At 38.5% G+C, this 13,668-nt stretch overlaps 1 protein-coding gene across 1 annotated transcript in view; it reads left to right on the top strand.

Annotated features, from left to right (window-relative positions):
- The window catches only part of CCDC18 (coiled-coil domain containing 18), a 121,216-nt gene that overhangs the window by 14,015 nt on the left and 93,533 nt on the right, over nucleotides 1-13,668 (top strand). The window contains exons 7-8 of the mRNA XM_023230985.2: nucleotides 8,703-8,799; nucleotides 12,267-12,388. Coding sequence (XP_023086753.2) covers nucleotides 8,703-8,799; nucleotides 12,267-12,388 — 219 coding nt within the window. The remainder of the gene's footprint in view (nucleotides 1-8,702; nucleotides 8,800-12,266; nucleotides 12,389-13,668) is intronic.

Genomic DNA, 13,668 nt, shown 5'->3' with positions numbered 1-13,668 from the left:
ACAAAAATATCTATTTCGTATAAATTATATCTTGAGATAAAGTCTTTTAAGTGTCTCTGTCCAAGGAACCATTAACTCTGAATGCCAGTTCACTTTTAAAGTGATAAAGATTTAAATTTTTTTTAGTTTAAGCTAATAAGATTTTATAATGAAATAGGATTATAGCAGTTTTTATACAGTATAAAGCCATAATCTGTACTAAGCAATATTACAAACATTGTACTAAGCAATATTTGCGATATTGCTTAGTAGAAAATGCTTAGGTTTTGGAGTTAGTTAGAAAATTTTTAGATTTTACCTCTCATTGGTTTTGTTACCTTGGCCAAATGATACAACCTTTTGAAATCTCAGGTTTTTTTCGTCTGTTAAATAAAGACGATATTATCTTTATATGGATAGATATGAAGAGTAAATAAAAAAAGAAATGTAAGGTACCTCTTAATAAATACTAATAATTCGTAACTATTATATAAACTTTGTGGTTAAATATTCTAGAATTCACACTTTACTTACTCAGATAAGCTTTGCGTATGGTTATTTAAAATAGTGAGATAATAATACGTGAAGAACACATTCACAATATAGCTGCCAAGAAAAAATAAAGAGGAAGAGCTACTGGTTTCCTCTATAGAACTTAGATAAGAGATGATTTTCAGGGTATTGACTTTGTTGTTGTTGTTTGAGATGGAGTCTTACTCTGTCTTGCAGGCTGGAGTGCAGTGGTGTGATCTTGGCTCACTGCAGCCTCTGCCCCCCGGATTCAAGCAGTTCTCCTTTCTCAGCCTCTCGAGTAGCTGGGATTACAGGCATGCACTACCATACTCAGCTGATTATTTTATTTTTGGTAGAGACAGGGTTTCACCACGTTGGTCAGGCTGATCTCAAACTCCTGACTTCAAGTAATCCACCCTACTCGGACTCCCAAAGTGCTGGAATTATAGGCCTGAGCCACTGCGCCCAGCTAAGTATTGACTTTGGCTTCACAAAGTGAGTAAGTGGGGACAGACACTGGGCAGCATGTGCAAAGGTATAGACGTATTAAAGAGTATTATTGCTGAAGAACTCTTAAGTAATTTTATGTTCTTATAAGTGAGTAGGTATAATGGGAGATGAGACATGAAAGACACACTGGATCCAGACTGTAAATGACTTTGTGTGTTATACCAAAGGATTTGTATCTTAACCTGGAGAGCATAAATAGCCAATTGAGATTTTTAGGTAGAGGTATGATATGAAGACTATTAGAGCTTTTTGAAGAACTAAAATGAATATTGACTTTCTGCTATGGTCTGAATGTGTCCACCCAGTTTTTTGTATTGGAAACTTAATGCCAATGCAACACTGTTGGGAAGTGGAGCATTTAGGAGGTACTTAAGTCACAAGGGCTTTGCTTTCATGAATGGATTAATGCCATTATAAGAGGGCTTGACAGAGGGAGTTTGTCCCTTTTTTCCTTTCTGTCATGTCAGAACATAGTGTTCCTCCTCCTTGGAGGATGTAGCATTTAAGGCACCATCTTGGAAGCAGAGAGATTAGGCCCTACCAACCTGCCAGTGCCTTGATTTTGGACTTGCCAGCCTCCAGAACTGTGAGAAATACATTTCTGTTTTTTATAAACTACCTAGACTATGGTATTTGTCTAACAGCACAAATAGACTAGGACACATTCTGAGATTGAAAGATCAAAACCTTTGCAAGGACTATTTTTTGGGTGGAGAAGATTAATCATAATGGATTAAAAAGCCAGTGTAAAGGGAGAGATTGTTTAGCTTTATGCTGTTTGTAAGAGATTACCTAAAACATAAGGACACAGGAAAATTGAAAGCAGACGGGGTGCGGTGGCTAACACATGTAATCCTAGTACTTTGTGGGGCCGAGATAGGTGGATCACTTGAGCTTGTGAGTTCAGGACCAACCTGGGCAACATGGCGAAACCCCATCTCTACAAAAAATATAAAAATTAGTCAGGTGTGGTGGCACACGCCTGGAGTCCCAGCTACTCAGGAGGTTAAGGTGAAAGGGATTGCTTGAGCCTAGGAGGCAGAGATTACAGTGAGCCGAGATTATGTCACTGCACTCCAGCCTGAATGACAGAGTGAGACTCTGTCTCAAAAAAGAAAAAAAAAGAATGGAAAGGAATGTTTCAAATACGCACCAAAGCAAAGTTGATATTACTATATTAGGATCAGAATAGACTTCAATGCAACGAACATTACCAACATTAAAATGACTCGTATAATGTTTAAGTGACACTTAGCCAAGAAGATATAAAGACTCTAAACCAGCAAGATATAAAGACTCTAAACTTATATGTATCTAATAATTTAGTCCCAAAATACATAAGAAAAATAACACAATTTCAGGGAGGAAAGAACAAATCTGTAGTCATATGGGGAAAATTCTTTATACATTTATCAGGAATTGTTAAGTAACAAAAAATTAAGACTTGAAGTGTTGAATAAGACAATTAATATTCTTTTTTTTTTTGAGATGGAGTCTTGCTCTGTGGCCCGGGCTGGAGTGCAGTGACCGGATCTCAGCTCACTGCAAGCTCCGCCTCCTGGGTTTACGCTATTCTCCTGCCTCAGCCTCCTGAGTAGCTGGGACTACAGGCGCCCGCCACCTCGCCCGGCTAGTTTTTTGTATTTTTTAGTAGAGACGGGGTTTTACCGTGTTAGCCAGGATGGTCTCGATCTCCTGACCTCGTGATCCGCCCGTCTCGGCCTCCCAAAGTGCTGGGATTACAGGCTTGAGCCACCGCGCCCGGCCAATATTCTTGATCTAATGGATGTGCATATGGAACCCTGTAGTCAACAGTTTGAAATTGACGTTCTTTCAAGCAGATGTAATCTGTTACCTCACTATGCCTAGCATGAATTTGAAAAAATTCCAGAAGATTGATGTAGTATGTATTATCTTCTCCAACCACAGTTCAGTTAAGTTAGAATATAACTCCTTGAAATCCTGTATGTTTGGAAATGTAAAACCAGGCTTACTGGTGTTCATTGACTATTGAATAAATTAGAAAACTTTTAGAACTGAGTGATACAAAAAAAATTGTGCATCACTGCTTGTAGGCTGTACCTAAAGACACTCTTAGAGGAAAAAATTTAACCTTATATACATGTATTGTATCATGACTGAAAATTAATGAACTAAAATAGCCAATTGCATGGTCAGGAAAAGGAGGACATCAGAAGAAAGAATGAACACCAGAGAAAATAGAAGTAAGGAAATAATAAAGATAAGGATGAAATGGATGAATAGAAAACAATGAAACAATATAAAGGATTACCAAAACCTAAATATGGTTATTTTCACAATGAACAAGAAAATGGGCATCAGACAAGATTAATAAAGCAGAAAAGGCACAAGTGTTGGGATTGACAAGGGACTCCCGAACTACACATTTAGCTATAAATTGGTAAGCCATAAGAAATATGTAAGAAATAAGACCAATAACTGAATCATTTTAAAGATGATACATTTGAAAATTTAGACTAAATAAATTTCTCAGCAAAATATACTTTAACAAAACTAACTTTATAATAAATGGAAAACCTGAAAAAAAATATATATGTGTGTGTGTGTGTGTGTGCATCTATATGTGTGTACATATATATATGTGTGTCTGTCTATATAGCTGTTAGGGATATCAAATCAGTAATTAAAAATCTGCCCACAAATAACTAAACTAGTCAAAACAATGACGACAAATGGAAACATCAGGCCTGCTATGGCCCACGATGGCTAAAATGGAAAAGACTCTCAAAAACAAGTTTTGGCAAGGATGTGGAATTGAAACCCTTCTGCATTTCTAATGGAAGTGTAAATTTGTAGAACCACTTTGGAAAACTATCAGTAGCTGCTAAAGGTAAACATAAGCCTGCCTTAGGATCCACCATTCATTTCAACAAAACTTAGTCCCTATGTTAAAAGACATGTACAAGAATGTTAAAGTAATTTTATTTGTAATTGCTAAATGTTCATCAACAGTGTAATCGAGAAATAAACTGTGGTATGTTCACATAATTAATTACACACATCAGTAAAAAAGAGCAGCTACAACTATGTAACAACATGGGTTAATATCACACATACAGTGCTCAGTAGAAGAAGCCAGACACAATAGAATACTGTATAATTCCATAGCAAATCGAGGATAGGCAAAATTAACATATGTTGTTAAAAGTCCAAATGGTGCTTACCTTTTTGGGGTAAAGAATACTCACTGGGAAGGTACACAGGGGAGCTGGAAGTGTTCTCTATTTGATTGGGATAGTAGTTAAGTAAGTATACACATTATTAAAACATTCACTCAATCGGGATTTCTGTACTTTACTCAATAAAAAATTAAAATCAAATAAGAAAAACTATAAGAAAAAATCTACAGAAGATAACATATAGTCTTAATTTTTTTAAAAGAGATATGGTATTGCTTTGTTACCCAGGCTGGAGTGCAATGCTGTGATCGTGGCTCACTGTAGCTCCCAACTCCTGGGCTCAAGCGATCCTCCCACCTCAACCTCTCAGATAGTTAGGACTACAGGCTTGCCCCACCACACCTTACTAATTTTTTTTTTTTTTTTTTGAGGTCGAGTCTCGCTCTGTCGCCCAGGCTGGAGTGCAGTGGCACAATCTCGGCTCACTGCAAGCTCTGCCTCCCGAGTTCACACCATTCTCCTGCCTCAGCCTCCCGAGTAGCTGGAACTACAAGCGCCCGCCACCGCACCCGGCTAATTTTTTGTATTTTTAGTAGAGACAGGGTTTCACTGTGTTAGTCAGGATGGTCTCTATCTCCTGACCTCGTGATCTGCCCGTCTCGGCCTCCCAAAGTGCTGGGATTACAGGTGTGAGCCACTGCGCCCGGCCCACACTTGACTAATTTTTAAATTTTTTTTTAGGCATGGGGTCTCACTGTGTTGCCCAGGTTGGTCTTGAGCTCCTGGACTCAAGCGATCCTCCTGCCTTGGCCTCCTAAAATGCAAGTATTATAGGCATGAGCCACTGTGCCTGGCTTTAATGCATATTTTAGAATGTATTCGGGGTTTGTTTTAATCAGGTATAGTAAGATACAGACACATGACTGACGTGAAGGAAGAAATTTTTATACTTACAGATTTCTAGAAGCAGGAGGCACTCTATGCTGTTTTGGGATCCTTGGGGTGTTGCTTCACCAGCCAGAAACCTCTGTGGCCAGTGGCACTTTTGCCTGAGTTTTGCTCTGGCCTACTGGGCTCATTCCGCCCACTCAGCCTGGCAGGCTGCACTTGGCTCGTGCTACCACCCTGGATCCCATACCTGTCAAGAGTGAGCTAGGTGCAGAATGGCAAGGGGTGTGTGAACAACTGTAGGCACTGGCCACTATGCATAGCCAGGCATGCCAGCTGGCTGGTGTGAGCAGCTCCAGGCACCAGCTCCCTGTGAGGCTGTGGTTGGACCAGGCGTAGCATAAGCAGCTTCCATGGCTGACACCAGGGAACGTGGTGGTGCCGGAAGCTTGGAGACACCAGGAACCACAGAGCCCTAAAGAGGGTGTCACAGCCCTGGCTCGGGAAGCTCATAGGTCTGGGCTCCCCGAAGGGCTGCAGCTCTTCTCTCCTTCTCTTGCCTTTTCTTCTTGTTGCCTGCAACGTGGTGAACAAGGGGTGTGTTTCAGCCATTTGTGTTACAGCATTTTTAGCCCCACCATTCAGTGGGTCCTGAGTTCTTGTCCTGTGTCTGGGAAGAATGAGGTACACAAACAAGTGGAGGGTAAGCAATACAAAGAGAAGCTTTGTTGAGTGACAGAACAGCTCAGAGGAGACCCGCAGTGGGTAGCTCCTCTGAATGGCTATCCCTACCTCATTCGCGTTCTGGTACATGTAGACATAGTAAATGCAGCAGTACCCGATGTCGATTGCCACCTTCACAGCTTCAGTTACCTGGCCCAAGGAGGACTTGCAGGTGCCCAGCCCCAGGATGAGCATCTAGGCGCTGTTGTTGAGCATGAGGTAGCCGGCTGCGGCTGCTGCACTTTACGGACCCCCACCTGGAACTGTCTTATTTTATTTTATTTTTTTAGAGATAGGGTCTTGCTGTGTCACCCAGGCTAGAATGCAGCATTGCGATCATGGCTCACTGCAGCCTCAAACCCCTGCGCTCAAGGGATCCTCCTGCTTCAGCCTCTAGAGTAGCTGGGACTACAGGTGTGCACCACCACTCCCAGTTAACTTTTTGTAGAGATGATCTCACTATGTTTACCAGACTAGTCTCTAACTTCTGGCTTCAAGCAATCCTCCTGGCTCAGCCTTCTAAAGTGTTTGGAATACAGGCATGAACCACCATACCCAGCACATAAAAATTTTAGAGATGTTAAAAATGTGAAACCGTGGTAAGACTAGAGATGGTTATTAAAGAAAAAAAAACTGCCAGGCGCGGTGGCTCAAGCCTGTATCCCAGCACTTTGGGAGGCCGAGGTGGGTGGATCACAAGGTCAGGAGATCGAGACCATCCTGGTCTACACAGTGAAATCCCGTCTCTACTAAAAATACAAAAAACTAGCTGGGCAAGATGGCGGGCGCCTGTAGTCCCAGCTACTGGGGAGGCTGAGGCAGGAGAATAGCGTGAACCCAGGAGGCGGAGCTTGCAGTGAGCTGAGATCCGGCCACTGCACTCCAGCCTGGGCGACAGAGCGAGACTCCGTCTCAAAAAAAAAATAAAATAAAATAAAGAAAAACAAAAAACAAAAAACAAAAAAAACAGAAGCGAAAACAGGCTGGGCACAGTGACTCACTCCAGTAATGCAAGCACTCGAGGGGGCCAAAGTGGGAGTATTACTTGAGGCCAGGAATTCAAGACCAGCCCGGGCAAAATAGCAAGACACCCATCTCCACACACACAACAAAAAGTGAAAACGATGTGCCTCTCAGAATAGATGAACTGTGATATATACTATTTGTGGGTGTAGGTTAACATGAATGTACAAAATAAAAAACACCCAAATCAGGATAGGGTGCCTCTCAGAATAGATGAACTGTGATATATACTATTTGTAGGTGTAGGTTAACATGAGTGTACAAAATAAAAAACACCCAAATCAGGATAGGGTTACCTCTGTGGAATAAGTCAGGGGAATGGGATTTGGACAGGACACATAAGGACCTCAACTTTATTTGTAATGTTTTGTTTGTCTTCTGTAGCCTTTTCAGACAAAGAGTGAAGATTCATTAAAACATGATTGGAAATACGTGGTAATATTTATCCACACTTTTGTGTGTGGCTGAAATATGTTATTACTTTTTACAAATTGGAAGTGAGGAAGAGTAGATAAGTGTAAAGTGGATAAGTCTGGCTTGAAAAGAAGGCTGGGCGTGGTGGCTCAAGCCTGTAATCCCAGTACTTTGGGAGGATCACGAGGTCAGGAGATTGAGACCATCCTGGCTAACACGGTGAAACCCCGTCTCTACTAAAAAAAATACAAAACACTAGCCGGGCGAGGTGGCGGGCACCTGTAGTCCCAGCTACTCGGGAGGTTGAGGCAGGAGAATGGCGTGAACCTGGGAGGCGGAGCTTGCAGTGAGCCCAGATCGCGCCACGGCACCCCAGCCCGGGCCAGGGAGAGAGACCCTGACTCAAAAAAAAAAAAAAAAGAAAAGAAAGAAAGAAAGAAAAGAAGGATGATAGAGGAAGGCACAATATGTGGGAAGGTTTTTGTTTGTTTAAGTGAGAAATACAGGTATCCTTTGCTCTGAACAGTACCTGTGCACACTCAGGAATTTATTATATTCCTATAGATTTTCAGAGAAATCTTTGGTTGTCCTTACTTTCCTTTATCTGAAACTTTGGAGTCAAATAGACATACTTAACCACATAAATTCAGGAAGTTAGGAATACTTTTACTTGAACTTTTTATACTTGTGGCAAAATAACCAACAGAGGGAATGAAAATACAGAAGCTAGAGTGCATTTCTGAAGGGTTAAGAGTTAAGATCCAGACTATAAATAGAGTAATTCACCCTGGATAAGAGGAGGGTCACTAACTTCACTTACATTAGAAAGAATATGATGGGAATAGGTTTAAATATTAAAATATTTTTAGGCGTCAGTGTGATATTAACCAAGTATTCTCAATGTATTGTGCCCCAAATTTTCATTTCATTACAAGAAGCGTAAGGAACTAAGAGATGAGGCAACAAGGTTGGGCTTAAACAGTGCTTGGTGGTGGTTGTGTTTTTTGTTGTCTAGATTTTTATATCTGTTATCAATAGAAGTTAACATTTTTTTAAATACCTGTTTGAAATTTATTTGACCTTTGCAAAGGTCACAGAATTTACTGAGTATATTTAATATTCTAGACAATAGACTGATTCTGTAATTCCTAACCTTTGAAAATTTATCATCCAGCCTCAGGCTATTTCCCTAATCTATCTTTTCCAGATAGGGGAAAAAAATTGCCAACACGTAAGAATTTATATATATTTCAACATTTATGTTTATAATTGTTTTGTGTTATATTTTATTTTTCATATTGATAGAGTGAGAAAGTTTTTGTAGTATGATCTACATTCTTCGTTTTATACTTTAAGCCTAATACTTCTTTTTAGTACAGAGAAATTTGTTTCTCTCCAATTATTCCTTATAATTAAAGATTACTTTGGAACTTAACTATTCAAATGCAGAGCATTCTTCACTTTTATTCATTATTTCTTTTTAAATTTTAGAGCTGAACGACAAAGGAATGAAGCACTATATAATGCTGAAGAGCTGAGTAACGCTTTCCAACAATATAAAAAGAAAGTGGCTGAAAAACTGGAAAAGGTAAGAGGCCGTTGTGCAAATTCAGTGTTTTGTATTACTGTCTATATTCCAACAATAAAGGTAGGAATAATTAAAATATGTTTATGGTTGAGACAGAGAGTAATTTTTATGATCTTATAAAATCATTTAAATAAACAATTTCTAAATGTTAGTTAAGGATGATGTTTACCAACCCTTTTTTTATCAGCAGAAACTTTTTTATCCAAAGAGGGAAAAGAGTAGAGAGAGGAGAAGGAACAAAATATAGAGAAGGATGGAATATGTGAACAGAGATTGGAGCTAGAGAAGTAGAAGAAAGAAATTCATTTTTATCACTTCAGTGAAAATGAAGACAGATTATGTAGCCTTCAACTGGTCTCTCTGAGTCTGCTACTCTGAGAGGGGCTGGCTTCTGCCTCTCAGAGGGAAGGTTCCTTGAACTGATTTGATATAGAAATATAGTGAGTTTATTACATTCATTTATTATATTCATTTAGTATCTTTAAGTAATATCACATGGTAATGAAATGTGTGTGGAGGAACACTACAGTTGGATATTCAGATAATGAGCTCAAAAGAGAGGTCTGGTAAAGAGATACTAATATGGGAGCTTCCATCTTGAGATAACAGTGAAAGCAGAGGAAGTTTATGATTCTATTCAAACAAAGGTAGAAAGGCAGAGGAAGGAATGTTTAGGTAGAACGGTAGAATGAGAAGATGGGTATTCATTTATTAAACAATTATGAAATTCCTTTTACATGCCAGGTACTGTGCTAGTCTCTAGGAGATCCGGTGATACATAACACATGATACCTACCCTAAAGAGCTCACTGTCTAGTAAGATTGACATGTATATAAACAAATAACTTCAGTATTTCGGAATAGGAAGTATAATATAGAAATAAGAGGTAGGTGTAGTAGGGTGGGATGAAGGTGGCTGTGGTTAATAAACTCTGGTGGGCCCAAAGAAGGCTTCACAGAGTAGGCAATGCTTGAGCTGCTAGGCTATCTCAAATATTGTGGTATATCATTGAATAGTGTTAAGCAGGGAAAATGATTCAAAATCTAGGTTCTAGGAAGCTCACTCTGATGTCATGTGAAGATGCATTTGAGAGGTGAGAGACAAGTCAAGGAGACTTTAAAAGACAAGGCAAGAGACATTGAAGATGAAGGAGCTGAGTAGATAGCTATGGGATGTTAAAGTTGGGGAATCAGTGGGATCTAGTGACCACTTGAATGCATTAGAAGCCGGCAGTATGAGAAAGAAGAATATAGGATATTTTTAGGTTGCTGGTTTGAGTGACTGCTGGATGACTGCATCATGAATCAAAATAGACAATTTAGGAAAAAAAGTTAATGAGTTCTATTTTGGAAATGTCTGTAGAATAACCAGTTATAGGTTTCTAGTAGGCTTTTGTATCTGTAGGTCTGGATTTCGATATAGAAATCTGTACTAGGGCTGTAGTTTTGAGAATTGACAGTACTGAATTAAAGTGGTAGAAGCCTTGGACATTGACAGAGTTCATATAGAATGAGAACAAGAGGGAAGATACCCTGGGAGATAAAGAACAGGTAGATTACCTTTTGAAAGGTATCGATAAGTTATTTTTAAAAATTAGAGAATCAGGAAAGTATAATACGAAAAGCCAAGGCGATAGAACATTTTAAAAAGAAGATGGTGATCTTCAGGGCCAGATGTTGCAAACTGGTCAAGAAGAATGAGGGCTGAACCAGGTGTGGTGGCTTACACCTGTAATTCCAGCTACTCAGGAGGCTGAGGTAGAAGGATTGCTTGAACTCAGGAGTTAGAGGCTGCATTAAGCCATGATAATGTCACTGCACTCAGGCCTGAGTGAAAGAGCAAGACCCTGTCTGTAAAAAATCAGAAAAAAATTTTAGAAAGGTGAGGAACGAGACAGAGCTCTTAGTTTTTATAATCAGGGAGTCATTGGATACTTTGTAGAGAGCACCTTATTAAAATAGAAGGCACAACCTCTGAAATGGGAGAGATGGAAAGGGAGAGAGTAGAGGTAGCTAACAGACAATTCTTTACATATGATAGGTGAAGAGGAAGTAAGTGTGTGTGGCGGGTTGGGAAAGTCAGCGAATGGAAGGGAAGAAAGAAGCTAAGTTAAGGTGAAGAAGCTGTGGTAAAGCACCTAAGGGTACCCTGAACATATTAGTAGGGGGAGATTGAAGATGTTAGAATTATAAGGAATAAAAGATGGCACAAGGGTCTGAACGATATGCAAGATGATAGTCCAAGAGCAGAAGTGAGATTCTTTTTTTTAATGAAATAGGACATTTCTTTTCTTTGTGGATAAAAAGAAAAGTTTTAGGTGGAAGGAAATTGAAGGATTTTGAATTAAATGTCTTTGGTCCCACAAGTTAAGATGTTGCTTAAGAAATTTTCATAGCATAAGGAGGATAGGAGGGATTTTGGAAACTTGGGGTGAGTATTTCGCGTAATATAGTTGCAATAAGGAAAGTCAAGAAATTCACTAAACTTTTGAGAGAATATATAGAAAGAAAAGAGCAGTCAGGAATTATGAGTTAATAAAATGAAGCAAAGAAAACAAGAGTGGCCAGAGTCAAGTGTAATATTGTCATGACAGCTACATGATAAAATATTTTAGGGGAGAGGTTACCAACAATATTAAATACTGAGATCCAGGAGAAAGTCTGCAGTTGATTACAAAGTGGTCATTCCTTTGCAGTAAAACTGTGAATATCACTTGGCAGTGTAAAATATTAAGGTCTCACTAAGTATTGAGATCTTAAATGTGAATTAGTTAATAAGAAGGCTGTTTTGAGAGTCTTGGAGAGGGTGCTTGTGGGAGTGAAATATCTTAGAAGGGATTTTTAATAAGGTGATCAGTAAGGGGAGGTAGAAGACCTAGTAGGAAGAATATTCTTGGGGAGAAGAAGGACTTCATGGAGAAAAGAGAGAAGAATGTAAGAGACAGGTTCTTTTTTACACTTAGGATTATCATTTGCAAACAATGCTCAGCAAAGCCCTATAGTTAGGTGGATATAACAGGGTAACAGAGGAATTGGGTCAGATATACCCAATCTTCTCCTCTCAACACTGTATCCTGGGTGCTTTTATCTGTTCTACATTTTGGGCTGTGGTTTCATTGGTAAATTTTGTGGTTAAAATTTCAAAAACAACCTCTCTGGAACATTTGCACTAAAATTAACCTTTAGTAACTCGTACACAGCAGCTCTAGATGAATTTTTGCTTTCAGTTGATGCAATTGCCTATCTGTTACAGGTTTTCTGGACATGTAGTATCATCCTTTTCTCTGTCTTTTGTTACTGCCCAGGAACTTCACGTTGCTACTTTTCACTATGAGGCTGGGGACTTAAATGTATGAGATTCTTAGTCTACATTCCTGCTTATTTCTGAAATCACTACTTACATTTTTAGCTTGAAACACCTAAAACTTACAACCACATTAGTATGTCCACTTAAATTATTGTTTTAGGTTCAAGCTGAAGAAGAAATATTAGAGAGAAATCTAATTAACTGTGAAAAAGAAAATAAAAGGCTACAAGAAAAGTGTGGTCTATATAAAAGTGAACTTGAAATTCTGAAAGAGAAATTAAGGTACAGTATTCTGTTGTAGAAAAAGGATTTTTTGTGTGGAGATGGAAAAAACTGAAACATTTTAAAACAATATTTTATATGTTGTAATTATGGGCTTACATTATATAGAAGGATAGGCTTCGTGACTGAAACTGTTTTCTAGCTATCGAGTTAGAATTAGAAATGAAGTAAAATGTGTTAATGCAAATATAATTGTAAATATGGAGAGGTACTGATCAACATATTTGCTTTGCATATATTTAGGGAAAATTAATAGACATAATGTCATTGATGTATGAACTAACTTGCTAGTAAAATGTGTATAATATCCGATGTTCTAATAAAAAGTGTTTTTCAAATCATAAAAAATTACCTAGTCCAGACTTCTCATTTTATATGTAAAGAAACAGAAGCCCCGAGAGTAGCCAGAATTTACTGAAGGTCTTTGAAAGATCAAAGTCTTCTGACTCCTATACTCTCTCTTAGTATATCTTGTTGTCCTCTTAAAACTAACACCCATCAACTTTCAGAGGTTAATATTAATCAGTCTTTATCACTTCAAACTCTTAAATTTTTTTAAAAAAAAGGGGGAACAGGAAGCAATCAGAATAACTGGTTTGTCTAATTTTGCCGTACTTTCCTTAAGATAGTCTGTTTAGTATTTTTGCCAAGGAGGAGGGAGTAAAGATGCTTTTTACTAGAGTATTTTCTAGAATTGATTATCGATTGCAAGATCTACTTTTTTTTTTAATTGAGATTAGCATTTTTTAAAAATCTATTTTAGATGTAATTTTAATATACATTTATCTCTAGGCAACTAAAATATAATATTCAACTTTATCCAAGTGTCTTTCATTATAGAGAAATATATATTCACAAAAGATTTCTTCAAAAGTTGCACTATCCATATTTTTTTTTTAATTTTTTTTTTATTATACTTTAAGTTCTAGGGTACATGTGCATAACGTGCAGGTTTGTTACATATGTATACATGTGCCATGTTGGTGTGCTGCACCCATCAACTCGTCAGCACCCATCAATTCATCATTTATATCAGGTATAACTCCCAATGCAATCCCTCCCCACTCCCCACTCCCCATGATAGGCCCCGATGTGTGATGTTCCCCTTCCCGAGTCCAAGTGATGTCATTGTTCAGTTCCCACCTATGAGTGAGAACATGCGGTGTTTGATTTTCTGTTCTTGTGATAGTTTGCTAAGAATGATGGTCTCCAGCTGCATCTATGTTCCTACAAAGGACGCGAACTCATCCTTTTTTATGGCTGCATAATATTCCATGGTG

The sequence above is a fragment of the Piliocolobus tephrosceles genome, chromosome 1 (assembly GCF_002776525.5).
Source record: "Piliocolobus tephrosceles isolate RC106 chromosome 1, ASM277652v3, whole genome shotgun sequence".
In the NCBI taxonomy this organism is placed as follows: Eukaryota; Metazoa; Chordata; class Mammalia; order Primates; family Cercopithecidae; genus Piliocolobus; species Piliocolobus tephrosceles.
This window is presented reverse-complemented; position numbering and strand designations above follow the sequence as displayed.